General features: G+C 52.8%; 1 protein-coding gene across 2 annotated transcripts; it reads right to left on the reverse strand.

Moving 5' to 3' along the window:
- Positions 1-1,158: 1,158 nt before the first annotated feature.
- CA9 (carbonic anhydrase 9) lies at positions 1,159-17,013 on the reverse strand. 2 transcript variants are annotated; one of them, XM_086629743.1, is made up of 12 exons: positions 16,893-17,013; positions 9,628-9,657; positions 8,211-8,381; positions 5,883-6,025; positions 5,016-5,108; positions 4,671-4,737; positions 4,177-4,334; positions 3,902-4,043; positions 1,819-1,842; positions 1,613-1,642; positions 1,377-1,470; positions 1,159-1,222 (listed from the first exon to the last, which is right to left on the reverse strand). In XM_086629743.1, the coding sequence occupies exons 1-12, from the start codon at positions 17,011-17,013 to the stop codon at positions 1,159-1,161; spliced, it is 1,137 nt and encodes a 378-aa protein (XP_086485869.1). The 2 variants fall into 2 exon arrangements, with proteins under 2 accessions (XP_086485869.1, XP_086485870.1); XM_086629744.1 differs by lacking the exon at positions 1,819-1,842.
- Positions 17,014-27,754: the final 10,741 nt, after the last annotated feature.

Genomic DNA, 27,754 nt, shown 5'->3' on the forward strand with positions numbered 1-27,754 from the left:
AAAATTTTTTCCTAATATCCAACCTGAATCTACCTCCCTCTATTTTAAAACCATTACCCCTTGTCCTATCGCAACTGGCCCTCCTGAACAGCCTCTCCCCATCTTTCTTGTAGGCCCCCTTGAGGTACTGGAAGACCGCTATAAGGTCACCCCGGAGCCTCCTCTTCTCCAGGCTGAACAGCCCCAACTCTTTCAGCCTGTCCTCAGAGGAAAGGTGCTTCAGCCCTCTTATCATCTTCATGGCCCTCCTCTGGACCCTCTCCAACTGGTCCATGTCCTTCTTATGTTGGAGACTCCAGAACTGGACGCAATACTCCAAGTGAGGTCTCACGAGGGCAGAGTAGAGGGGGAGAATCACCTCCCTCGACCTGCTGGCCATGCTCCTCTTGATGCAGCCCAGGACGCGGTTGGACTTCTGGGCCGCAAGAGCACATTGCCGGCTCATATTGAGCTTCTTGTCCACCAGTACTCCCAAGTCCTTCTCCTCAGGGCTGCTCTCGATCCATTCTCCACCCAGTCTGTATTTGTGCCTGGTCGGAGGTTGGAGTGGTTGCAGATGTGGATCTGCAACCAATCCAGCTACAGTAAAGCTGGAGGGGACCTGGGTAGGGGCTGGCCAGCAAGGAAGCAGTGGCTCTGCCACCTTCAGCTCTGCCTTTTTCCAGCCCTACCAAACTGTAGCTATGTTTTTCCAATGCTTTGCACAAATAAGAGGAGGAAGGAGTCCCAGGGTGATGGAGGGCAGGGCTGGGCTGTGCAAGAAGCCCTGCACTGCTTGCTCTGGAGCTCTGCCCGGGGCACGGAGGCTGATGCTGTCTCTGCCGGTCGGGAAGGGGTCTCCACACACCCATCTCCACTGTGGGTCCAGCTGCACCAGAGCCCTTTCCTGCCCCACAGCTTTGCACAAGGAGAGCAGAGAGGGTTGGCACCACAGGAGGCTTTTATTTTTTTTTTTTTTTTTAGTATGTTTTTACCTTTTTTTATAACAAAAATTGCCTGGGGCAGTATCTAGCCCCACCAGATAACAGTCCATGTGAGCAGCCCATGCAGATGAGGGATGCTGGAGCGCTGGCCCTCCCTGGGCCCGGGATGAGAGTGAGGGCAGGTATGGTGGCAGGCTGAGCCAGTGGGGCTGGGACCACTGCAGAGGCACAGGGCTCATGCAGTGTTCTCAGTGGTGGCTGCAGTGTAGATGACCTTGGATTTGGTCGGCGAGTCCAGCCTGGTGGGGGAGGAAGGTACGGGAGTGTTAGAGCAGGCAGGGGGCCCTGCTAACCCATCTTGCTGCCTGAGAGACCACCCTTAACTCCCCTTCTCATGCCCTGGACCCATGCTACCTTCCAGGCCCCTTCTTCCTGCGGCTCCTCATTGCTTACCGCGCATTCTGGCTGCGGTGCTTGTAGATGTACAGCAGGAAGGCCAGCGCTGTGACCGCAAAGAGCACCCCAAAGAGCACAGCCAGCACATCCCCTGCAAGACAAGCACAGGCACGTTACACCAGGAATAGTCCCCTGTGGCTACCAGCCAAGGGAGATGGGGCAAGGCTGGAGCAGACCCGTAGCCTGAAGGCAGAGGTGACATGAAGGCAGCAGCCTTGGCTCAGCACGCTTACCTGCGTGAAATGAAGAACTGGAGTGTTGTTCTGCAAAGGAGACAAAGATGATAGGATGAAAGCCAGCTGCACAGATGCTAGGGCAGCCCTGCAAATCCACTGTGGCTGCCTGCCCCCAGCTCAGCACATGGCTGCCAAGACCCTTCTTCCCAGGCAGGTACAGCCCCCAGCTGCCTTCCCCTCCTTTGGGCCAACCCCTCACCTACCTTCTTCTCCTGAGCCATCACTACCTGGAAGAGAGATGGCACAGTCAAGAGGTTGCCTGAGGCATATGGGGAGGGAAGCGTGGAGCCTGCAGGGTTTCAGGCTACGCTGCCAAAGCAGGGCTGCCCCATCACCCATGAGCAGGCAGGGGAGAGCTGCCTGCCAGATCCCAGGTAGCTCACAGCACCTTTCTGCAGGAAGCCCAGCCCTGACACCCCACCAGGAGCATTGAAGGAGGGGGGAGGGAGGGAAAGGGATCTCAACCACAGTCCACACAAAAGCCTTGCTGAGCCCCGACAGAAACTCCCCCACCACTGCTGTCTCTGCTCAGGAAACAGGCAGGCAGCATGCTGAGACCCCAGAGAGGGACATGGGGTGAGCCCAGCAGGCAGTGGCTGTGGGGACAGCTGCCTGCAGCGAGATGGTGAGCAGCTCCCTGGGAGGAGATGGCTGGCTGTTGATGTCTGGGCACCCCGCACGGGGATGACTCGGTGGCCCTAAATGCTGGCCAGGGGCTGTGGTGGGCAAACATTTACCCAACGCGACAGCGTTGCTTTTAAAACGGCTGCATTATCATCTGTACACAGCTCAGGTATCGTGCGCAGACTGGCACTATCTGTCGGCCATATCCAGTAGGGTGGCTGCTGCAGGGCCACCTGCACCCAGCAGCCGGGGGCAGGAGCAGCTCTCCCGAACTGGGGGTGACTGGGGAAAGATCAACAAGCATGGGCATAGGAGGTGCCACTGCAAGCGAAGCAAGACATGACCCCGCAGCACTCCATCTTGGCACTTGGCAGCCTCAGAACTAAAACCAGGCAGTTACCAGCACTCAAGTGGGGAGAAAACCCCAACAACCCCATATGTGCAAGGTGGGGGACCAGTAACCTCATCCAGGAATACCAGGACATGGTCCTGGCACTCCAGGAACAAGGGCTTCATGGCTTTGTTAAAGTGGAGGTTGTTAGATAGAAATAGCAAATAAAGAAAGAAAAAACAAGTGAGCTGGGTAACTCCCCTCTCCACAGCGGCTGGAGGCTTTGGAACAGCTTTTGCAAGAAAGTGGTAAAAGAAAGGCTTGGAGGTAAATGGAAAATATGATAAAGTATCTAGCAGGTTTACCAAAGATAGAGCATGCCAGCCTAACCCGATATCTTTCTTTGATAAGTGATACTCTAGACAAAGAAAACGCGGTAGATTTTATCTCTCCCGACTTCAGTGAAGCATTTGATGCAGTGCCACATGGGAAACTGCTAGCCAGGCTGAAGACCACGGTGATTAAAAGCCTGCAGCCATTAGTGAGCTGGCTGCAGGTGGGATGGTGAAGGGAAGTGCCTTGCACCCAGTGTGTGGTTACTGAGGCATTGCCCAAGGGCCTGGGACCAAGCCTATGTGCTGTTTCTATTAGTCACCTTGACACAAGGTGTAGGAAATGCCATCAGAACACAAAGGGAACAGGATATTGGAGAGAAAAACCCCAGTGACCTCAGAGAGCAGCAACAGGCAAGAATTCAGCGATGCAGAGCGATAGTCACACCTGAGAATTAACAGGAATTTCTACTCATTGCTGGAAACCACCAACACAAGAAAGAACTGAGGACGGGCAGATGAGGGTGTGTTGGGCAGGGGACCCAGCCAGGATGGCTGTGTGGCCCCACTGGCAGAGCAGAGGCTTCGGGAGGGAACTCCTGCACTGCCTTTCCTGCAGGGCTTGGCAGTGGGGTGCTCGCTGCAGCTCCTACCAAATTTACCTATTATGTTTGGGGATGAAGAAGTCAGCTGGGATGCTAGGACCTGGCTGTTTGCCCTTGATCATACATCCCCTAGTCCTGCTAATGTTATTTCTGCAAGGCCAAGGATAAAACAATTCCTAGAAATCAATCTTCCTCCCACAAGGTAAGACAAGCTCAGAAATGGCGAAAAGCAGGATGCCAAGACCAGTGCTGCTGCCTTGTCAGGCAGGCCTAACCCATGCAAATACTGCATTTCGGTAAGGGATGCAGACTCCTGCGCCTTGATTCCTGTGCTTCACACCATCCCCGCATCCTTGCAAGCTGGGTGCAGCCCAAGCCGCTCACCGTGCCTTACCAGAAGGCAGATGCTTCGCTGAAAGAAGGGTCGTCTGGAAACTTGACAGCACCCGCCGCCCATTCAGGTCCTGCGCCAGCCGGTAATTGTTCTGCAGAGGTTTGCTGTCATCGTTTCTCAGGCTCGTCACCAGCGTTGACATCTGTAAGGTGAACAGCGTGAGCAGAGTGGGGGGCATCCCCCACTCTGGAGCAAGGTGAGCCCTGAGGGGACCAGCACGGACAATGGATGCTTGCTGGGAAAGACCCAGCATGGAGCTCATTGCCCTGACAGACCTGTTCATGAGAGAGCAGCATGGTCTGGTTGAAGACCGTCCACTTCACTGACTGATAGCAAGGAGGGGTGGTCAGAGAGCCATTGTAGTGGAAGTAGAGTTTCAGGTTGTCTGGCAGCAGACCTGCAATGTTGAATCCAGGCACCAAGACTTCCTTGCCTGTGAGAAGAAACACCACAGCAGTGAGAGTGGGCAGCTCCTCGGAGGACAACAGGCAGGACCAGCATGGAGATCAGGGGCAGCCTGACACTGCATGTGCCACGGTCTACACTGCTGCTGCTGGTGCGCTGAAGAAAGAGCAGCAGGTTTGCCCTGGAGGCAGGGGAAAGCACATGTGAGCAGAGGGCACCTTGCAGAGCTGTTTCTGCACAAGCTACCCAGCTCCCCTGCTCACATACATGTGGCAAACACCTGCTGCAGGCTCTCTGCCGTGCAACATGGTCCTCTGCTGGGCTGCAGCCTCTGAGACAAGTGCTAGGTGGGACAGGGCCTTACCTTCTCTTTGGATTTTGTACAGATGCTGAATTATTTCCTGATAGTATGGGTTCTCCCTTGGTCCAACCTGCAACACAGAGACCCCACAGCAATGACAAGCACAGGAGCCAAACAGAGACTGGCCAGTGATGGCAGTGCCAGCAGGGAAGAACCACTCTGTGAGGGGCACTCTGTCCCAGTGACCCCTTCCTCCCATCAGGGCTGCCCTGTCCTCTCTCTCCCCTTCTCCCCAGGAGCATTTGCACCTTTGCCAGTCTCCAAAACTGTGCCTGACTGTGCCCACCTCAGTCCCACACTCCCCCTGCTCCTACCCCTTCTCACCCAGGGCTGAGCCACAGGACTCACCTCCAGGAAGGCTGCCAGAACAGCCATACCATCTGGGTGGATCAATGCCTCCTTAAAGTTGTCATATTTGGTGTTGTAGTGGACCACGTGGATCTGCAAGGAAAACATGCAACCGAGATGCAGGAAGGGCACTTCCAGGAGGTCCTCACCCTCGCAAACCTCCAGCCTGCTGGAGCAAGGGCTTGGAGACACATGCACCTGTGCTGAGCATCCCTCCTAGGAGGGGAATATGCTAGTGGGACCAAGAAAACATGCTGCTGTGAAGCACCAAGCGTGAAGGTCTGCCTGCAGGAACTTCTGTGGTCACAGACAGCAAACCAGCACTCTGCCCTAAATACCGCAGGGTTGTACCACAGAGCTGGGCTCAGTTTGAGGACAGCAGCTAGAGAAGGAGAGATAAAACCAGATGGGAGCTGGCAGAGCAGGAAGACAGTGTGTACAGAGTAAACAGTCCTCGCAGCTCCCAGAGCAGGCCTGAGGAGCTGGCTCCCCCAGCCCAGGGACTGCTGCGACTCCTGCTCCATCAGCCCAGGACCAGACTGCGGCACGGGGACAGGCTGCACGGCTAGCACACAACCAGCCCCAGCCCACCTGTGGGCAGAGTGTCCTGGAAGGTGGTCTCCTCCCCACCTCTGCACCACAGGCTGCAGCGTGAGTCTGGCTCTTGTTTTAGGTACTCGGCACCAAAGCGTGAGCTCCTAGGCTGAACTCTGCTGCTGCAGAGCTGCCCAGGAAGGAGGGATCCCAGTCAGCATTCATCCAGGGACAACCAGGGCCGTGGGCTAGGAGCAAGACAGCACTCCAGCACCTTCTCTGCGCAGCACTGGAGGAGGGGAGGATGCATTCACTGCCATGAGGGCTCCTTACCTCCGCAGCAAAGCGGCGCCCGTTGACCGTGTGCTCTGAGCCGGGTCCCGACGGGGAACCCCAGTGCAGGTGCAGCTGCAAGGCTCGATACTGCTGGGCATAGCCACCAGTGATGGCCAGGGACTCGGGCAGGTCAAGTTGAACTGCAGGGGCAGAGGAAGAGGTTGGTCAGTAAAACACAAAGCCCAGCCCAGTTCATCACACAGGTAGGCAGAGGAGATGTCTCAAGAGAAAGAGTCACCCTGGGCTTGTGGAAATCAGCCACAATAAACTTGCTTTCTGTCTTTAATGAGGCTATGCATGAGTGAACGCCCAGAGCTATGCCAATGCAGCAGGGTTCAACTTTAACTTCAGGTTGTAGGACACCCCAGCAGATAAGTCAGCTTCAAAAACAGCTGCTGTGAAAAGGCTGGAAAGTGAAGACCCCATCTGCAGACACTCCCAGGGGCTGTCTCCAAGTCAAATGTTATCCAACAATCATTCAGTAAGTGAAAATAATATAAAGAGACTGTGGACAAAATTAATGGAGAAATATATTGACAGAGTGGTGAATATCTACGAGAGCAGGGCAGTTGGACAGAGAGCTGCAGCACTTGGCAAGCTGGGAGCTTTCAAATAAAGCAGCCTGTGAGCGTCTGACAGCACTGGAGCTGGTGACAGGGAAGCTTTAAATCTTTCGAAAGCATTTCAAGCTAAAATTTTGCCTCTTTGTGTACAGTAAATACAAACTTGGTTTTGCCTTTTACCTTAATGTGGTTTAGCCAGGTATCTTGGACTCATGCTAAATCTAAAAGCTGAATTACCTGGACACGTGGCAAAAATATCAGGAGCATCCCCGGACCCTGAGAAAGGATGTCCTACCCCTCTAAGCACCTTTTCCTCATTTTTAAAATAAACTCTTTTCCTTCCTCCTTCTTTGTAGGTGAAGTATCCCCTAGTCACATCACAGAGCCAGGGTACACATTGAGGATTAACCATGTAACAGCGCTGTGCTGAGTCATTTGGCCTCTTCCATGTTCCCTGCCACTGGGTTCAGAAGATACAGAACTCAAATATGGGAAGTGGGGGACTGCTGCCTTCCTGGGAATTTATCTGCTTTTACATTTCTTTTGTGTATCTAAACCAACTTCTACTGGCTACGTGAGTCATTTTCAGGCCATTTCAGAAGCTTACACAGCATATATGCTTTGTATTACAAAAAGGAGTAACTGTACAAATATCTTCCTGGACTTGCAACTTTTTATTTATTTATGGCTTCTCATAAAGCAGACCGGTAGTTGCCAGAATAAAAAAAAAAGGTATCTAATAAGCATGTGAGAAACTACTTCCCCCACCCCAATGAAAATGCTCTGGCTGCTTTTTTGAACACCAAGCAACACCAGATGCCAGGGTGTCTAAAATAGCAACTACTGAGCTCAACTAGTTTAACTCCGCAGGCATGCTAGGGCGGAAGGCCACAATATAAGGCTCTGTGCATGCACCGCACGGCTGATCTGACCATGCACAGCAAGTCTGACCTGTTGAGTTTGCTGTATACATAGGTCAGCTCCATCTTGCTAGCTCTCAGGGCAAGGAGGTGCCTTGTCACACCATCAGCAAGTTTTGAAGTCCCTTTCTCCACCACCTTTTCTTAGCTCGGAGACTGACAGACACCAGCATGCACAAAACACTTGTCTTGCTCCCAGAAAAATCTGGTAGCAACCAGGACCCACCATCCCTAGCTGTGGGGTGGTGACTGAGGAGATGGATTTTTCCTCCACATCTGGCATGGTGAGATTGATACTAAAATAATGTAAGTTGCATCCAGATTTTCCAAAAAAGTTCTAAAATTGAAGAAGGGAAACAACAGATCTATAAACATTTCTTAAGATCTTGAGATAGCATCCCAAAGCACAGACTTAAAGAAGTTGGCCAATGTTGTGTCCTCAAAGACTGAGACGTAGGTACCTTAAAGGCTAAGGCACATCAGAGACTGACTAGTCCTTTGAAACTGAAATGCAGGAGAGGAACCAGTGGCTGCCAACCTGCATCAGAAATACCAGGGACACATGGTTTATAAAAAACTCCTAGAGCCAGCTCCTAAAGGCAATGAGTGAGTAGGGAGTTCTCCATCTCCTAGTTGCTCCCCTCCAGCCAGGAAAGCACATGGACCTGTGACAGCTCAACAGCCCGATGCTTCCCTTTTGGCCTTGAAGGCAACACGACTGCAGCCTGCAAGAGAACCCCCTTCCCAGAGCCCACAGGAAGGGCAGAGAAGCCTCTTCCTACTGGGAGAGGCTGAGCAGTTTCTGCCTGTGCTGCAGCCTCTGCCTGGGCCTTTGCACCCACCTGTGTGACCATTGTTCTTCAGCTTGAGCTTCTCATTGGCAGGCAGGCTGTAGCCAGAGAGCTGGATCGGCCGCAGCTGGGGGCTGAAGATGGTCTTGGCCATGTCAATGTTGATGGGTGACTGCATGGTACCCATGCAGTCTGGGTAGTCAACACTCCATTGCTCCCGGTCTGGTACAAAGAGGAAGGGAGGGAGTGCCAGTGAGACTATCCGGTCACGGAGCCCTCCAGAAAGAAGGTTTGGCAGATGGCGAGGAAGGGGACAAGCACTAGCCAGGGTGTAAGCCATGCACGCAGGGTTAGTTTCCAACACGTTAGCTTGGGAGCAGCTCTGTGCCACCATGTGACTGTGTGCAGCTGTATCAGGAAAGGTCTCAGAGCATGGTGAGCTGCCAGGAAAGTCTATTTTTGGGGTGTTTGGGAAGAGCACGAGAAGATCATTTACAAGGGGACTTGGCAGGCTGAGGAGCTCCTGCTCTGCAGCTCATCACACACTTGCTGCCTTGCACAGCCTGGCCTCTGGCAGGTGTCGACCCACCACTTCGCCCGCTCCTCTACTTGAGCAAGGTACTACAGTGCCGTTGGGAACACACGAGCCCACAGCCATAGCTCTGATGGGTTCCTTGCTGACAACTGCAGTGGTACAGCCCTGCAAAAGGCCAGCTTGCATGGCTGGGGTAGCTGCTTAAACTGCCACCTCTCCCCAGTGCATAGCTGGGATAAGCATGGCTGATGTCCCAGAAACCTCCCCTTGCAGCACAAGGTGCTGCTTCTAGCCCATCTTGGGCCAGTGCAAGCCCAGGTTCACCCCCAGCCCAGCCTCTTGCAGGACACCCATAAAGATGGTGCTGGGCATTAGGAGGTCCAAGCCAGCCCTTGGTCCTGAGCAGAGGGATGGTGCTGGGACCTGTCCCACCACTGCAGCAGGAAGGGGTGCATTTGCCCTAGCGCTGCAGTGATGCCCATCATGGGTGCTGTGGAGGAGTCCCCCAAGCCATGATGGGAGGGCAGGACCAGGCAGGGTGAGGAGGAAAGGTGACAGAGGGCAGAGGTGAGGACACAAATTAATCCCAGGGCAGGTCAAAGTCCCAGCACAGGCTGCAAGTCCAGCCTCCTTCCTCACTTGGCATAGGATCAGGGTAGCTCCTGTTCAGGGAATAGCTCTGCCCTAAAGGGCATCCCCCCACACTCAGGGGTCTGGCAGAGCTGCTGCTTCCTGGTCAAGTCGAAGCAACTCCTGGCTCCTCAGCTCATCCATGCCCAGGTTTGGGCACCACTGAAGCATCAGGGTCAGGCAAGAGGAAAGGGTGAGCTGTGGAGTGCACACAGGAGCCCTGTAATCATTAACCATGGCTGGCTCAGGGCCAGGATTTGCTAGGTGGTAGGAAAAAAGCAGAAGTAACTGCAGGGTATTTACCTTCATAGCTCCAGTGACTGTGGCCAGGACCTTGAAAAAAAGAAAAAACCCACATGAATGGAAGGGAAAGGTTGGCAGCAAACACACCTCTACCAGGCAGCTCTCCCGGTCCCAGCAGCAGGTCTCTGGGCTCCAACTGCCTTCAATACCTCCCTATCCCTCCCTTCGCTCTCCCACTCCTACCCCTGCCTGGGCAAGGGGGATGCTCCTGGAGGGCACTGCCTCCTCTGAGCAGGGCCAGGTCTCGTGCACACGTCAGCCAGAGGGAAATCCCTGGGGCCTGACGCTTTGTTATCATCCTTACAATGGAAAAATCATAGATATTGTCTTCCGTCACTGAGCAGCTGTACCAGTGCTCTTACAGCTACTCTGGAGCAACCAAAACTTCCTACTGTCCCAAGACAAAGCACTTAAGGAGGCACGTCTGCAGCTTCCCTGATGAGGCTCTGTAAGCAAGAGCAGCCAGGGAAGCGGCTGTCCTAGTGGCACTCCTGTGATGCCAAAGTTCTGGAGTAGGTGTGGGGAAGAGCAGCACCTGTACCATGAAGCATCTGGGCAGCAAGCTGCATTGCGCCACAGAGGTGTCCTCCTCCCACCAGGGAAAGCAGCCCCAGGACTCACAGTAGAGGAAGAAAACAAGCACCAAAACCTCATCTTCATCAACAGCGAGTGCCCCTACCATGGGGGCAGACTGCCACAGGAAAATGAGCCAGACCAAACACCCAGCTCCCATCACCGCAGAACCCTGCCCCAACTCACCTGACGACCCAAATTCCCACACAGAGTTGCATGAGGATCCTACCAGGCACAAACCCTTTCCCTAGGGTTTGTGGGAGGATGGGGGAGCCAGTGCCATGATCTCTGCCTGTCCTGTGTCACTCATGGGGCACACAGTGGCCACAGCAGGCCAGGATGTGCCCTGAACCTCCCATAGTGGGGCTGTCCCAGGTGTGCAGACCTTGAGGAAGCAATGCCCTCCTGGGGCAGGTCCTGAGGCACAACAGTGCTCCACACACCAGCACTCACACAGTCACTCTCCTCCAGAGCTGCCAGCAAAGCCCCCACTTCCAGCACAATCACTGGAGATGGCCTTAGAGGTGCCTCAGATCATCTTCTCAGATACCACCGACCAAACACCTTGGCTATCACCAGCCCTTCTACATGCAGCCAGGTCCAAGCAGAGGGATGCAGGGGTTGGATTTGCCCCAAGCAGAGCAACGTGGCCCATAAGGACTACGCTCCTGCCTTGACTGGCACAACAGGTAATTCATGGGCTCCTCCTCTGACTGTCCTTACCAGTGTGCTGGTCAGTGCAGACATGCTCTTGACACATCCCAGCCCACGAGGGCAGGAGCAGAGGGTGACAGGGTGGGACAGTCTTGGGGTGAAGCAGTGCATGCATCCAGCAGCAAGGGGCAGCACCTACACTCACTTCTGTCAGCTCTCCAGGGTGCAAGGACATGGAGGAGCATTTAGCAGGTGCAGTCCAGCCCCAATACCATCTATGTCCCTTGGCAGGGCCAAACGCCTGCCAGCCTGGCTCGGACACTGGAGAGGCTCAGCGGGCACTGCTCCGGTCCTCGTCCCCGCTGCTGACAACAGCTATCGACAGCCACTTGCTATTAATAGGAGCAGATTCCAGCTCAGGGGTGAGAAAGGAAGAGGCACACTTTCCCAGGCCCACATGTCCTGTGCAAGGCCCCAAGCCCAGCGGGATACTGCCCTCCTCTCAGCAAAGATCCAGGCATGGGCTCTGCCGGGGGCCTTTGGTGCAGCTGTCACCCTGGAGAGCGGATGGCCACGGCAAAACGGGGCTGCAAAGGGCTGGAGGGTGTTTAGGGGCAGAGATGGAAACAGCCCATGGGGCTCCCTCCAGCATCACCAGTGCCTCATCTCTGCAGTGCTTCTGACACTCAGGAGCAATGCTACGCTCAGGAGTCACTTGTCCAGGCACGGGGTACTCACAAAGGCAAAGGAAGAAGAGGCAGGAAACAGAGGGCTGGGCAAGCTGTGGCTGCCTGCATCAGGCAGGAACACATATGCCCTGGGATGGGCTGCAGTGCCCTATCCATGCCTGTCTGCATGGCGCTGCCCTGGGAAACACCCGGTTGTGCTGCAGCAAGCTGAGATTCATCCTGGCCACCTTACTCACACACAGGTTATCTTGCTGCCCAGACATTGATTACGCACCAAAATCCACAGCACACTGACCCTGCTCTGGAAACACTCCGTATCTTCCCCCACCCTCTCTCCCTCTCCCTACTCTCCTGCCCCACCTGGCTCTATCACCTGCATGAGGTGGTCATGGCTCACACATGAAAACCACATTCACTGCTCCCTAGGCAGGATTCCCCTCCTGCAGTGTGAGGGTGCCCATCAGCACGGGGAGCCCTGCTGAGGGGCACTCGCATTGGGGCAGTCCTGGCACAGGTAAGACACAGCAGCCCGGTTTTGGCACACAGCGCCTTGGCTCACCGCACCGGCCTCAACCAGCACAGCCCACTCCAGCACCCCATTTTCTGCTCACTCCCAGGGACTCTGTCTTGACAGAAAGCAACTCAAACATTGTATCGTAGATTGAGCAATAGCACCGTGCTGGCACCTGCCCTGCTGTGTCAGCACCGTGCCACCCACCCCAGGCTCCTGTGCCCCTCCACGCCTGTCTGTTCTGGCAGCCGAGGTGGCTTTGCACCCTCCTTGCAGCCTCCCGCCAGCTCAGCTCAGCAGCCTTGAACACCCCGAAGGCTGCAGCTGCTCCCAGGAGTCAGTCTGATCCATCCTGACACAACAGACTTCCCCGGGAGTCTCTTGGCATCAGAGTCAAGAGGACCATGAGGACTTATCCACATACTGAAGCCACCCGAGCACGCTTCCCTATTCTGTGGGTCTGGGCACAGCTATGGCACCGCCAAGCCACCTACTCAGGGAAGCGTCTCACAAGTGCAGCTGTACAGGGTTGGGCACCCTTGGCACGTGCACCAAGTGCTGCAAGAGAGCATCGAGGTGAACCCGCCCCGGGCACTGGGTCTGGCTCTCAGCACCTGCCCTGGCCTCAGCATGGCTCGGCGGAGCCCTGCAATACTCCGATCCCTTCCACGTGGGGGCATTCGTAATCTCGCAGCCCTTTGCCATGAACATTAACCCACTGCCCTGCCCAAACGTTGATTTCCATAATTCAGCCTGCCTCCCACGCTCCCCACCGGAGCACATCTTCTCCCTCAGAAAGCTGCGTGGTGCCAGTTTTCCTTTCTGCTGAACTGCTGCCACTCACCACAACAGAGGTGGCTGCACCTCAGCAGTGGGTGCCGCAGCTCTTTGCATGCCTTGCCCTACCTCTGAGCACCCACAGCTTCGGCAGGGGCTTCAAAGCACTTCCAAAAATGGGGGGGAAACAACCTTGCTGCTGCACTCTGGGAGATAACAGCCAAGAAGAGGACTCCTTGCAGGGGTCCCAGCAGTAAAATATACCAGAGTACCAACAGGAGCTGCCTGCCCTTGCAGGCGAGAAAGCCTCTGTGCTCAGCCACACAGAGCTCCTCTGGTCCAGCTGAGCACTAAATCCAACCCCTTTCCTCCAGTAGCCCACAATCCAGCCAAGTTTCCCCTTTCGCTCGCTCCCTCTGTCATGCTTTCTTCCCCCCGTTTCTCGCTCCCTCTCAGTCCTCCCATTTCGGGATACCGGCACTGCCACAAGTGCCAGCTCCCTTCCTTCCTTGACATCCAACACCATCCAACAACACTTTCCTGCCGAGTTCAGGCAGACACTGCCATTACCAGTGTGCTGCTCGGCATGTCCTGCAGCCCGGGAGCAAGGGTAGGAGCAGCTTTCAGCAGGGCGAGGAGCCAGCACAGCCGTGGGCCGCCACTAATCCCACATCGGAAAGGCACCGATGCAGCAGTCTTCTCTCAGGAGAAGACCTCACCATGGGGATGCAGGGATGGACCGTGCGCCCAAGGGACTCAGGATCATTTGCACAGAGCAAGAGGCACCCCTCAGCAGAGCCAGACAATACAGAAGAGCCTGCCCTGTACGTCTGCCCCTCCATTCTTAGCTTTTCACCTTTTAGAGGGTACGCAGCCTGAAGCTGCTGCAGAGTGCCTGACAACACCAAAACACAGGACAGCTGTGCATGCTGCCTGGCAGCAACGTGGCCATCGGTGTTGCCTGCTCACCTTGAACTCCAGCAGAAGTTCGATGGCTTCTGTGTGGCAGGCATGGCAGCGGGCTTGCTTCTACCTTGGACATCCTGCTCTCTTGCCAGCTGGGCACACCATACCCTGTGCTCAGCCACAGGGCGCACTGGGATCCTGACAGAGCCTCCTCTCCACACTAGGACCCAGCCCTGGGTCTGCTGGTCAAAGCCCTGTGAGATAGGGCTCTCTTGCAGAGAATGCTGGGGCAGGACCACCTTCCAGTGTCCCTGAGGAAGAAGTCTCTGCAGATCAGCTGTGGGGGGAACACAGGAGCTCAGGGCCCAGAAAAGAGGGAAAGCGAGGTGTTAATTCTGATGCCCAGTGAGCCAGAAGGTACCAGGATGCAGAGGTGCACAGAGTCTCAAAGGACCAACTGCATTAGCCAGGTCCCAGCCTACAAAACACAATCAAACACCACATCCCTGATCACAGTATCCAGGTTGTGGCACTGTGCTTACACTGCCCACAGCCAGATCCCCACGCCAGTCTGAGGCAAATATGGCATAGTCACAGGGTCCGGGAAGTAGGGCATATGACCCAAGCATCCTTCTGCTGAACCCCACAAGGAGCCTCTCTATGGGAGGTCTGTGCCTTCCCAGCCCTCCCTCTGCCAGCACAGCCTCAGTTTCTCCATCCAGGCACACACTCTGTGCAGCACCCACATCCTTTCAGCCCAGGACACCAACCTCTCCCGAGCCCAGCTGCATTAAAGCCCCTTTGTGTTTATAAACTCCGACCCAATGCAAGCCTTTGGGATGAGCCTTTAATCTGCCACCGGTAGCACAGGTCACCGCAGAGATTGTTCTTTGTGCTCCTGAGGGACAACTGCTCGGGCTGTGGGGCTCAAGACCAGTCCAGCTTCCCCACAGAAGGCAAGGGTTTGGGTGGATGAAGGCATAGGACAGGCTTTTCACTAGGGCCCATTCCTGCTCCCTATGAATCCAACCACCCCAGCAAGTGCCAGTGAAAAGAGAAAACAGATGCAGAATGCTGCAGAGAAAGGGCCATCCCAGCAGAAGGGATGAAAATGGGGAAATCCCAGGGACAGGTCAGTGCTTGGAGCTGGGGAATGAGATGAATAGGGGGTATTAAGCAAGCTAAATGGGCTCAGCTGGAGGAAAAGGGCACCAGCGAACAAGCAAGAGGAGGACACAGAGAGCAGGGCAGGCCTGAATACGAGGGAGAGAGGAAACAGGCTGCAGTGAGAAAGGGAGTTACTGTCTCCTAAAGACACCTGTAACACAGGACTCGGGTCTCTGGGCAAGCCAGAAGCTCCTCAGAGAGCAAGCCCATGGCAAAGCCTCAGTGGCAACCCCCGACTTGTTCTGAGCGCCCAGGGCTGGGGGGCCACAAGCCCTACCTCATACACAAACCTCATGGAAGAGAGAGCCAGCACATTGCCCAGCAGTGGTGCTGAGACACACACCTTCTAGTGCCCAGCAGGAGCCTTGGCAGGTCCCAGCCGAAACCTGCTCCCTAATGGGACCCCAGCCAGACTTTCAGCTTCTAACACTGGTACAGCATGGGTCAGATTGCCTGTTCCCTACGTACCTCCCTGCCACCTCCTACCCCTCACCTCCCCATCTTCATCCCACTCTCCCCACCCACTCATCCCAAACCTCCCAACGAGCCTAGCTGCTTGCTGCCAGCACACCACACCGGTATGCTGAATGCCTGACACCCTCCCACCCCGTGGCCTGGGTTACTTCATCTCTGTGGCAAGGACCATCTGTGTCCCCATCTCTGTCCAGCGCTCAGCCCGGCAAGAGCAGCTCTGGTAAAAAATGTGATTCATTGAAATAACAAAAGCAGCTCCTGGCACCAAACAATTGCTGTTCCTACTACAGGCCAGCTGCCCTGGCACAGGTCGGGGCAATTCCTTACCAGAGCCAAAACCAAGTACACTCTATGAGGTTGAGCCCAGGAAACAAACCCGCAGGCAAAGCTGGGACGAAGAGCATAGCCAGGGACGGGAATGTCCCAGCACAGTGCTCAGCCCCACACGAGCAAATGTATGGCGTTGCCCCAAAAATCCCTGCTGAGCACTGGCAGGGCCACAGTCTTCAGTCAGAAAACTGATCGAGACCAAAGACCCAAGACTTTTCCCCCCTGAAATAGTGACCCTGAAATCTGAAAGCCCTCACGCCAACAGCAAGACAGCTCTCAGGGAGGCACACAACATCACCCAGCCCTGAGTTCAGTCCCCCATTCCCCATTGTCAGCCATGGGGCAGACCCCCACCAACTCTACGGTGGGGCCAGACCCCACCCACACTGGGCTGCGTGGGGACAACGTGGATGCAGGACCAGACACCACGGACCCCACTGGGGAGAGGCCACGCTTCAGGACAAAGGGGACCAGCCGCCATCCCACCACGCCAGGGTCTGGGGCTAGACTCTCCAGGCAGTTCTGCCAAAGCACTTCTTGCTGCGCAGCCCTGGATACCCCCATACCAACAGCTGTGAGCCCCCTAATCTGATGCAAAAGGGACTTAACATGGGAAAAGGGCTGCACACGAGGCAGGGGCCCCCAGCCCCTGGGCAGGGGTCGGGCCGCACAGGAATTGGCGGGAGCAGGGACAAAGGCAGAGACGTGCTGGGTGGAGGGGGGGGGGGGGTAGCTCCCGCAGCTGGGCGGTGCTGGGGATGCACAGCCCCACAGAGGCACCCCACACTAGGGCAACACCTGGACCCTAACAAAAGTGCAGCAGGAGGTACAGCAGCCTCTACCCCCCCCCCCCCCCAAACCAAGCAAGGGGAGAACTCCCCAGCACTGTAGACTCCCCCAAAGCATTAGGCATCCCAAATCCAGCACCCCGTGCATTGGGGTGCCTCGTGTATCAAGGATCCCAAAACAGCAAGGGGGGAATTCCATGCATCAGGGCACCCTATGTATCAGGGACCCCAAACTCAGTATTGGGGTGCTCCATGCATCAAGGCACCCAGGCACCCCAAACCCAGCACCGGGGCACACCATGCCTCAGGGTGCGCCGTGTATAGCATACCCCAAACCCAGCAGCGGGGTGCCCCACACATCGAGGCACCCCGCACACAGCTGACCCCCCAGCTCACCTTTCTCCCGGGAGTGCGAGGGGTCCTCGCCGCCCTGCTCCGCGTCGTGGTCGTGCTCGCTGCCGGCGCCGGCGCGGCCCAGGGCGGCCAGGAGCAGGAGGGAGACCCGCAGCGCGCTCATCTCCAGCAAGTGCGCGGGTGCGGGGCGGCGGGTGCGGGACGGCCGGCGGCGGCTCCGTGCCTGCCCGGCCGCGCGTACGTGAGAGCGGGCGGGGAGGGGGAGGAGGAGGAGGAGACGGCTCTGACTCACGCCGCCGTTACCTTTTATAGAGGCTGGAGGCAAAGTCTGCCGCCGCCCGACCCGGCCCGATCCGGCCAGGTGTGCTGCCCGACGCGGGACTCCAGCCCCGGCACCCCCGGAGGTTGCCCCGACCCCAGCTCAGCCCCTCGCCGGTGCATGCCCGGGGCCCCTGCGAGGGCGGCGGGGGATCCCGTCGGCTCCTCGGAGCACTCAGCGGTGCGTGCCCTCTGTCCTCGGTGTTGGGTGAGGGACCTCTCAGCAGCGGGTGTCCCCTCTCCTCGGTGCTGGGTGAGGGACCTCTCAGCGGTGGGTGTCCCCTCTTCTTAGTGATGGGTGAGGAACTCCTCAGCAGTGGATGTCCCCTCTCCTCAGTAGTGAGTGAGGAACCTCTCAGCGGTGGGTGTCCCCTCTCCTCAATGATGGGTGAGGGACCCCTCAGCAGTGGTTATCCCCTCTCCTCGGTGTTGGGTGAGGGACCCCTCAGTGGTGAGCGTATCCTCTCCTCAGCAATCTGCAAGGGACCCCTCAGCCATGGGCATTCCCTCTTAGTGATGTTCAGTTAAGAAAAACATTTATTTCTATTGAGCCTAGAGGATGACACAACTCAGCTCCAGGCAGAAGTTCTGCCTTTCTGCTGCTCCTCAGAGGTGGCAGGAACCTTGTGGGTGCAGCTCAGTGTATGTACATAGCGTACCTGGATCTCAAAAAGCTTTGAACAATGTCCTGTAGCAAATGTCCTTAGTCTATCTCATCCTGTAAGACAGCAGCCTCCATAATTAAGCAAACAGACAATGGTAGGTAAGATGGCAGATCGGTTTTCAAGGGAGAGGGAAGTACCGGAGATGCCTTCCTCAGGAGCTGCACTAGGGCTTGTGCTTTCCTGCGCTTGTGCTTTTTCAACATCTTTATAAATGCTCTGAAAAAGCACACAGGCAGTGATGGGACAGAATTAGCTGCAACACTGATTTAGGGCAGTAAAGGGCTGAAGCTGCCTTGAAGAGTTCAAGGGGGCAATAATGGTGCTGGGTGACCAGGCACGTCAACAGCAGATTGGAGTCTGTGTTGGTAGACACAAAGTGATGCACAGGTAATGTAATCAACGATGCACACCACGAGGGTGGACTTAAATTAGCTAATGCAACTCGCAGAAGGCATCAGAAGATTGTGGTGACGTCAGCTATTTGCCAAGAAAAAAATGAAGTACACACAAGGGATTATCAAGAAAGAAACAAAAACCAAACCAAAACAACCCCGTCCTGCTGTTGTATAAATCTTGAGTGAAACCTCCTCTCAGTTATTGCCCACAGTTTTGTTTCTCCCATCACAAAAGGATCAGAATCAGAAACAGCATGCATGGGGCCCCAGGGCTGTCCGGGGACAGGGGTGTGTTCCAGGCAAATAAGGAGCAAGGCAGGCATGGCTGCCCAGCCTGGTGAAGTGAAGTTTGCACCTGTAGCATCCCGGCTTGTACGGGGATTGGGGAGCGGGGAATGAGCATTTACTCTCTCTGAATAGCAGATTTAGGGCACAATCAACCAAAATCATCAAGCAGAAGTTTGACTCCTACCAGCAAACTATTCTTTCGTGCATTGCAAAAGGGAATGGGGGAACTCCTTTCCCCAAAGATGCAATTTGTGCAACGCAAGAGGATGTTGGACAAGTTAATGGACTCCTTGCTCTGTGATGCTGCCAGAGTCCCAGCTCTGTGCTGTGCCCCATAGGCCCCACACCTCTGCTAAACCAGTTTGCCCAGCTGTTTCCCAGCTCAAATCACTGGTCATCCCAGCACTTGCCTTTATGAATTTGCTCAGCATAGCCTGTGTGAATGCCTCTGCATCCGCAGACTCACCATCACTGTGCGAGGCCTTGAGACCTGTCAAGCGCTACAGAAGATCCTGCTGGGCCTAGGGCTGGATTTTGTGCCAAGCAGAAGAAACCTCTCCCAAAAAGCTGGCAGTTGGGAACACAAGGAGCCAACCCTCAGCAACCTGGCAACACAGGCTCCTGCCCTCCGCTGTGCCAGAGATGTTCCCTCGCACCTGGCCTCTCCAGAGAGTCCTGTCTCAGGTGGTGACCTGCAGGTAGGATCAATGCACTCCCGAACTGCAGACTTTATCCTGATTCACTTTGTTCCTTCCAACACCAGATAAACTGAACCATCAGATAAGAAGACATTCATTTGTCAAGGCTCAAGGAAAGAGGACCGTGGTGGGAAAACAAACCATAAACCACAATTCCAGCACTCTTTCCTTCTCATGTTCCTGTGGTTTATCTTATTAATGGTCTTTATCCTGAAGGAAGAGGAAGAAGGCAGCTGGATATGGCAGAGGAAGGACAGGCTCAGTCTATCCCTTTTTCAGGACAAGCCCCACCTGGTTCCCACCTCACACCTGAGGACAAGCCCCACATGGTTCCCACCTCATACCTGAGTATATCCTTTCTGTTTGCTTCCCCAGAGAGGTTACGTGTGTTCCCTGCTTTGACTCTGCACAAATGGAGTAATTGTGGAGCCATCACCTCTGCTACACTGTCTTTCTTAGGTTTCATTGTCCTCCTGTTTCATTGCGCTTTGAGGCTGAGCGTATCGTATCACAGAAGCTGTAATCGCACGTGTCTTCTTTCCACCTATGATCTCTTATGCTTTGTCAGCTTTTTTGTAGAGATGATACTTGGCAGCTAGGGACACTGTTAGAATGAAAGGTGACTCCATCATCAGGGCACGTTGCCTAGATGTGTCTTCTGGAAATGCCGGGGGTTGCAGATCACAGCCCGTCCCAAGACCACGTGGAAGAGCACAGAGTTTGTCCTCCTGTATAAGGTTTGTACCAATGTAATATCCTCACCAAAAGGTGTTCCCAAGGCTTCTCTGGTAGACTTATGTCAGGGAAGATCTGGTCAGCTGTATTCAGGCCCCTGTAAGCAGCTGAGCTCCGTGCTCTTTGCTGTGAGGTATCTTGAAATGCACAGCATCAAACCTCGGCTCGGCTCAGCATGGATCCAGCCTGAGGCACAAAGCACCGACATACCAGGGAGCTTCTCCAATCCTCAGCAGCACAAGTTGGACTGGGCTGAGCTAGAGTGGATGTACTTCTGGAAACACTGGCTGGTCTTGTTTTAGCTCCAGTGCTGTGGGGAGGGATAACCTCAAAATGCCTATAAAAGGGTTTATTCTCAGGAAAAAGACGTAATTCCCAGGAAAATTAACTCATGCTATGGAAAGGCTTGGATGTCTAAAGAACTATGAGACTCTGGGGCCTGATTCAAATTTGTACCAGTAATCCTTTCCCACGGGATATACTAAGGAATTCATGAGCTCTTTTGTGGGCTTATTGTCTGTTATTTTTGATGTAACAGCAACGGGCAGTAGCTCGTCAGTGCTGCTGTTGTGCCTATTCATGATTTAGAAGTTCCCTGGATGACTTCCCAATGAAACCAGGCTGATCTATGTCATTCACTGAGGTGAATCCCCGGCACTGGCACCTGCAGTTTGTATTTCGCTACTGAGATTTGGTTAGAATCGACTAAATAATAATTTTTCCTTTAAGGTGATGACAGGCTCTGCTTTGCAGTTGCAAAAGTTGGATAAAATGTCTCCTCCCAATTGTTTTTGGTTTTGTCTCTATAGCTGTACATTCATTGTGCTGGTACCATTGGCCACCCAAGCCCTCCACCACCACAACACATAGCTTATCTCCAGCAAATAACCAACTTGCAGTGACTAAGGGTAGGATGGTGAGGAATATTTGGAGGTGAGAGCGTTAATTAGCTTGTTGCTATCGCTTGGTTTTCTAGGATAATAGTTCCTAATTTCAGAGTAACCCCAGCACCTCTGTTACGGGGCTCTAGACCCAGTCTGGCCAGATCCTAGTCTGCACTTCTCTGTAACCAAACCATAGGATGCAGGTAGCCAGAGGAGCCAGTTGGCCTGGGAGCTTTTGGACCAGCAGCATCTTTGGAGCTATGAATTCTAGCAGCTCTAGTGGGGATGTTTTTAAAATACACATTTTTGTGTTTCTATGTGCAATTATAATGTATAACATTTACACATCCATTGTTAACCTACTGGTAAAAAATAAAAAAAAAAACAAACTTGAACAAGAAGAGACTGATTTTTATTTTAAGAGATTTACTTCCAAATCTGAGTTTCAAAATATCAAAACTTCTAGAAACTAGAAAGTCTGACTTCAGGCGAGGTCTACATAGGAGCCTCTGGATCCCTGTGTCAGTCTGTTCCAACTAGGTAAGCAACCTCCCCAGCAGCTGCTGGCAAACACCAGCTATAGCGTTGTCCCAGCAGGATAAAAATGTGTAGACTCGAAGCTGGCAAACACTTCCAAGAGCACTGAGCTGCGCCAAGATCTTTCTCAAGCAGTGAATAAGTCAATCTTTTTAATTACAGCAAACAGAACAAGATTTTGCCTATAGCTGTGTGCAAATTAGGACCGACAGCACTTGCCTGGGCACTGAGTCTGATCCCCCTTTGTTAAAAAAGCAACTACTTGGCCTCCCTCACGATTTGATCAAGCTATATGTGGAAAGCAGTGGTCCTCCTCCTGCCCTGTACTTCCTTGGGTGTATTATAAAAGCTCAGTGTTTATGAATCTTCTTTGATTTTTCCATTAAAATGTAATTATTTGTTCCTATGTGAAGGCTGCCCTTTTGGTAGCATTTATTCCCTGATATATTTATAGGCAGCAACTCTATTCCTTCTCAAACTATGTTTTGAAAGGTTAGACAGAAGTCCAAAAGAGCTTAGTTTATCAGAAAATAAACGCCTCTTCTTCTCCCAATCACATTAACCTTCTTCACCTCTTTGAGTTTTAATTGGTCTTTTCTCAATGTACATATGCTAAATTATACATTTAACCTATATGGAAGATACTTCTGCTACATGTGAAACTGCTCATAGTAAGCACAAAATCAGGTGGTTTGCCTTCTCTTCTTTGTTTTCCTACGATAGTTTATCCCAGCAGTTCTCATTATCAGCTCATCAACACTCAGGAACACGAGGTCTCGTGCTGCTGCAGACAGTCTTCACAACCCTGCTGCAATAGCTTGATTTTCACCTGCAACAGCAGTGTTTCCCAGCTTCATGTCATTGGCACATTCCTGCACTTTGTGAAGGTCCCTAACGACAGTATTTATGAAAGTGGGTCCTAAAACCCACTTCTGTGGGTTTCAGTAATATCTTCTTTACTGAGCAGTGCTTCTTTTCTTGAGATGACCTTTTCCCCTGTTTTATTGAATCTTTACTTTACAGTCCTTATCCTCTTCACTTTAATTAATACTCATACCTGAAATTACATTAAATAACTTATTGAAATCCTGCTAAAGTAACCCAGGATGCTTCCTTTGTCCAGAGAAATACTAGATTAGTTTGGTACAAAAAATTTTAGCAAGTATGTATTCCATTTTATCCTTCTTCCTGCTTATTCTATTACTTTCTTTCTTCTAAAGATATCCAGATCCGTTTTCTCCACTGAAAGCGAGGTACATTTATTAGTCTCTTGTGTGGCACCACCTCCAGCTGGACACCAGACCTGCAAGCTGATCGTTGCTTCTTTCAGGTTGTGAACTCCAAGCCATTTGAATACCTTAATCTCCGACCTTTATCCAAGATGGGGTGGCTGTCCTTATACTTGCTTTCTGTTGGGTCCTCTGCTTCTGTTACTATGTCTAGCAACATGGAGGCAGCTACTTGTTCAGTCGTGGAGTCACCTTAACTTTCAATTTTTGGTCTTTACATAGGGGCCATCTCCCCTCTGTTGGTCCCCCAGTCTCCTTCAAATACCACTAAAGACCCTTTTGTGGAGTATTAAGAGTTTCCTCTGCAGGGTCCCAAATGGGAACAATTCTCGGGTTTTCCATGTGCATCTTCATCTCCAAGCCGCGGCATCTTTTGCTAACCCACTGCTTTTACTGCTGCTAGCAGATTCTCTGTTCATTCTCAGTGTCTTTCACCACAGTTATACAACTTCTGAGGGCTGGAGTCACCTCCTAAAATATTTATACATTATTCAGGAAGTTTCAGACAGCTTCTGTACAGAGTGAACAAAAAATTCCATGCCACTATTCCATGCCAAGTCCTTGTGCTTCTCAATCCAGGTGCTTTCTTTAACTACTTGCTATAATTTATTTCTCTAACTGCTGTCCTTGAAATTAAGATCCATGATTGTAAACATTTTTAACCTTCTACTTTGTGTAATTGAAATTTTATCACTCAATAGAAGGTTATTTTCTGTAACCAGCTGGTACACAATAATTTCCCCACATCTAAGAAACAATGTCAATGACCATCAGCTCAGGCCGTTTTCCGGGATGTTTAAATTGAGCAAGCAGTGGCTGGTGCAAGTGGCTAGCAAACTCTGAATTGTGTTACGGTCACAGGAAACTACCAAGCTACTCACTCATCTGTTGCTACGGTGTGAACTGTTATTAGAGAAAGAGAAACAACATCTCAGTGAATAAGAAATGTTCAGGAAATGTTCATAAGTTGAGGATGTTGTCTGTAATTTACAGAAAGTTATGAAATGCTTCCTGGTAAACATTTCCCCAGAACTGCGAACTCCATACCCCTAAAAGCCAAACATGTTTTACTACTCAGAAGATGTTCGGTGCTGGTTAGAGATACTCAGAGAGATCACTGGCATCAGGAGTGACTGCGTGGTGTCCTGCATGGTGACTTTTTCTTCCTTAAGACCTTCTCCAAAAAGGGAAATGGACCAACGAAGCTTCCGTTGGGGCCACAAGACCACAAGCCATATATCTAAAGGAAGGGGACTTTATGGGACAGCAAGTTAAAAATAACCACTCTGAATTCCTGCGGCAGTGTCTTATTGACTGAAAGCAGTTAAAACAAAATAGAAAGTACTTGGGATTGGGGGTAAGATACCCCCATGGCAGAACAAGCAGAGAAGTTTGCGATTAGAGACTTCGAGCTGTGAAAAGACTCACTAGACCATTCTGCCTGGCTATGCATTGCCTTACCCCGCCACCCCTGGGTACCGAGCCCAGTAGCTTGCGCATGATTCAGTCTTTGCTCTGGGAAACACATGGTTTGATCAGAAACCTTCAAATGACAGAGCTCCAAAAACTTAGGAGGACTTAAGATTTCCCTTAGGAATCTCCTCCAATGGATGTTGAAATGACACACTTCATACCCATTTTTCATTAGTCTGACCATAACCCTGCACCTCTGGTTCTGGTTCTGCTGTGCTGTTTGTTCAGGATTCTGAACAGTCCCTATATATTTTCCCATATCCTACTGGAAGAACTTCTCAATTGTCACCTTGATAAACTAATGAAATGAAGCTCTTTAAATTTCTTTCTGAAGGGCATTTTCCCAGCCTTAGAGCAGTCTGTAATTTTTTCCTGTGTGCTCTCCAATTTTCCATCAAAGTTATTTCAAAGATGTGGACACCAGAACAGGACCCTTTACATCAGTTGCAGCCTTACCAAAACTGCTCGTGGAGGAAGAATCTCTTCCGTGTTCCCACTTATTAGTCCAAGATCCTTGGCTGGAAAAGCATTAGCTCCTCCTGGCACAGCATCCTGGTAGGAATTAATACTATTCTGCTCGTAGGACTCCAGAACATTTTCCAGCACACAGATTTCCAGGAAAAACTCCTTCATTTCCTAAGCCTGCTCTGCTCCCTGCCCGCATGCTTGGCTTTCATGGGCCATGCTTTCAAAGAGATCCAGGCCACTCAGGTCTCACAGTTAATCCTCACTTTACCAGCCTTTGAGCACAACTGGGATTTTACCAGAGGGCCTTTGTATTAACCTCGAAAATGGAGATTACCCCCACCTAGAGCCAGTCTCTGCAGAACTCCTGACAGTCAGCCTAGCAGGGCATGTCACAAGGGGAGGAAACTGTTCAGCTCTCAAACATCTCCCGAAGCTGAGCTCTGGAGCTCAGATGCCCTGAGCATCTCTGGTGCTGCTTGTGTGGAAGACAGAAGACAGAAAATAGGAGGCGTCTTTGACACGTAGCGGGCCAAGGTACCACAGGGTCAAGGGAGATCCAGTACACTGTTTCATCTCTGTTCTTAATCATCATCCTTTCAGAGATGAGCTGGCAAAATTGGCTGAAGAAAAGGAAGTTGGATTCACAAATGACGCTTGCAGGGTTGTGACACAGGAGAGGAGAGCCAAGAGCGCCGTCAGAAAGCCGCACAGAAATCATGAGGCTCTGCCATATGCCAAGCAGGCTTCCCTAAGGCAGCACGCTAGCGCATCCCAGCACAGCCCAGTGCGCTCGCCCCAGTGGGGTGCTCAGCTCCAGCCTGCGATCCGGCACCCATCCTGCCCATGCCTTAGTGCCAACTGCAGACGCAGAGCCACAGGTCAGAGGCTGAATCTTGCACAGAATGCACTGGTCCGGTGCAGAGAGATGCAGCGCACAAACAAAGGAGGTTTTACTCATGGCCACCTGGCTTAATTGCCTGAATCAGGCTTATAGAAAGCTAAAGGGTCTTAAGTCCCGTCAGCATATGCTAGCCTTGATTTTCCGCAGCCCGTGCCTAGGGGCCAGGCCCTGCCGCGTGCAGTGGCAAGCAGCAGGAGAGCAGATAGGCAGGGATCTCAGAAGGGATTTGCAGCCAGACCTACCACTGGCAAGAATCACTGCAACGCGATGGTTACTGGGTGAAGCCCACACCCATGACTGCTGCACAATAGTGCAAACATAAAAGAGCTGTAGATCAAACAAGCCAAACGGCTCTGCCCAGCACAGTGGAGCTGCCGGGGCACAGCGTGTCACCCGTCACAATGGGATGAAACTTTATTCGTCTTGCCAGATTCAGGGGTGAAAAGAAGGGGGAGGCAAGCCTGCTTACCACAACCACAAAGCATGGCTTTTCTGCTGTGCAAACGCAGTGTGAGCACCATGGGTCTGCTCTGCACAACATCTGTGGCATCTTTGCACACAGCAGCTGGAAATAAAATCGCCCTGGAGAAGGTCTGGGAAAGCTCTCCCACTGGGCAGTACCCCCAGGTCCAGCCTTGCCTCCCGAGTGGGCTCTGTAATATTGCTGGATGACAAATGCAGCTGTGAGGGGCCACCATAGAAACTAATTTCTTAAAACACAAGTAGTATAGCCAAAAAAAGGTCTCTTGGGCTGGAAGGACCAGTGCCCTGCTCTACAAACACTGTACCTTTGCTCACCTCCTCTTCAGATTGTTCGAAACGTTATATACCTCAGGCCAGACCTGCCTGAGGCTCCATGGCAGCCTTATACCACTGTGGAAGGATAACAGACGTATATATCTTCTCTGTTTTCTGTCTGCTGCTAACTTCTGATACCCAGCAATGCTTCACCTCTCACTCAATGTGATGCAGCTCTTTAGGAGACAGGAGAGCCCAGAGGCTTTGGACCAGAGGGGTTTGTGCAAACCAGCCCCCGCCTCCGCCCTGAATTCTGCTGGGAGCAGAGTGGGCAGCGCAGCACCTCTGGGCTGAAGCCCCGGGGGAGCCAGCAGGACGGCACAGCCAGACCATGTCTGCATCAGTTGCACGACACTGGGGCACTGTTTTAATTTAAAATGGATTAGGCTTTGTTTTCTTTTTAGCACAATAACATTGCACGCATTGTTGGGCGATAAAACCCACAGATAACCATGCCAGCGGGCTGTTGGGGTGGACGTGATCGGCAGCACAGTATGAGCTGAGATGGCGAGGAGCTGAGGGAGAGAGCCGATAGAAATGTGCTGCTGCTAGCAAAGACAGCGGCTCCTGGGGAGGCCCTTGCACAACCTCTGACTAGCTCCTTCCTGAAAGAGGGCGGAGTGGCCCGCCACCCAGAATCTGGATGACAGCTGGAGTAGGACATGGGGTGCAAGGCAGCAGGAACGCATGTGAGCCAGCTACGCCTTGTGTCACGCCTACTCACAGCCATGCGACGGTGATGGCACTGGTAACTCCTGGGAGGACACTGAGAAGAGGAGGTGAGGATGTCTCAATTCACCACAGCATCTATTAGTAAATTGTTGTTTTTCCCAAGCTGATTCTGCCCCTCCCTGCCTGCCCTCCTCCTGATTTTCCTGGGCTTAAGCTGTACATTTAGTGCTTGCATGCAAGGGAAGCAAGCACTGCCTGACCAAGGTGCTCTAGCAAAATCAGTTTGTTTCCCAGCTTTCTTGGCAGGACCTTGGTATCACATGCACCAGGTTACTTTACTACCCTAATCTGTGCCTTTTGGCTGGCAATAGTGCAAAGCAGGAGGAATGTTATTCAGCAGCGCTGACCCTGAGCTGCAGGAGGCACTCCCTGAGCACAAGGGCTTTGTGTGTCCCAGGGCCACACAGCTCAGTTTGGGGACACCTACCTATACCCTACCGTTGTGTCAGAGACCAGCCAGTATTTCTGCCTCCTGATCAGAGTACTCCCTAACAAGTCCTCCTACAGCCTCGTTAGCTGACCACACCAGCATTGTCAACCAAGCTGGTCCTTGCAAGTCTCTGACCCAGTTGTGCCTGGATCTCCTCTTCAGTCACGTTGACTCCTGGAACATGTGATGCCTGAGGAAGCTGATGCTTCCAGCAAAATGCAGTGAGTGTTCTCCTGTGATGCTCATTTAGCAGCTGGGGACCTGACCCCATGCAGCTGTCTGTACAGTATTCT

The sequence above is a fragment of the Tauraco erythrolophus genome, chromosome Z (genome assembly GCF_009769465.1).
Source record: "Tauraco erythrolophus isolate bTauEry1 chromosome Z, bTauEry1.pri, whole genome shotgun sequence".
Taxonomy (NCBI): domain Eukaryota; kingdom Metazoa; phylum Chordata; class Aves; order Musophagiformes; family Musophagidae; genus Tauraco; species Tauraco erythrolophus.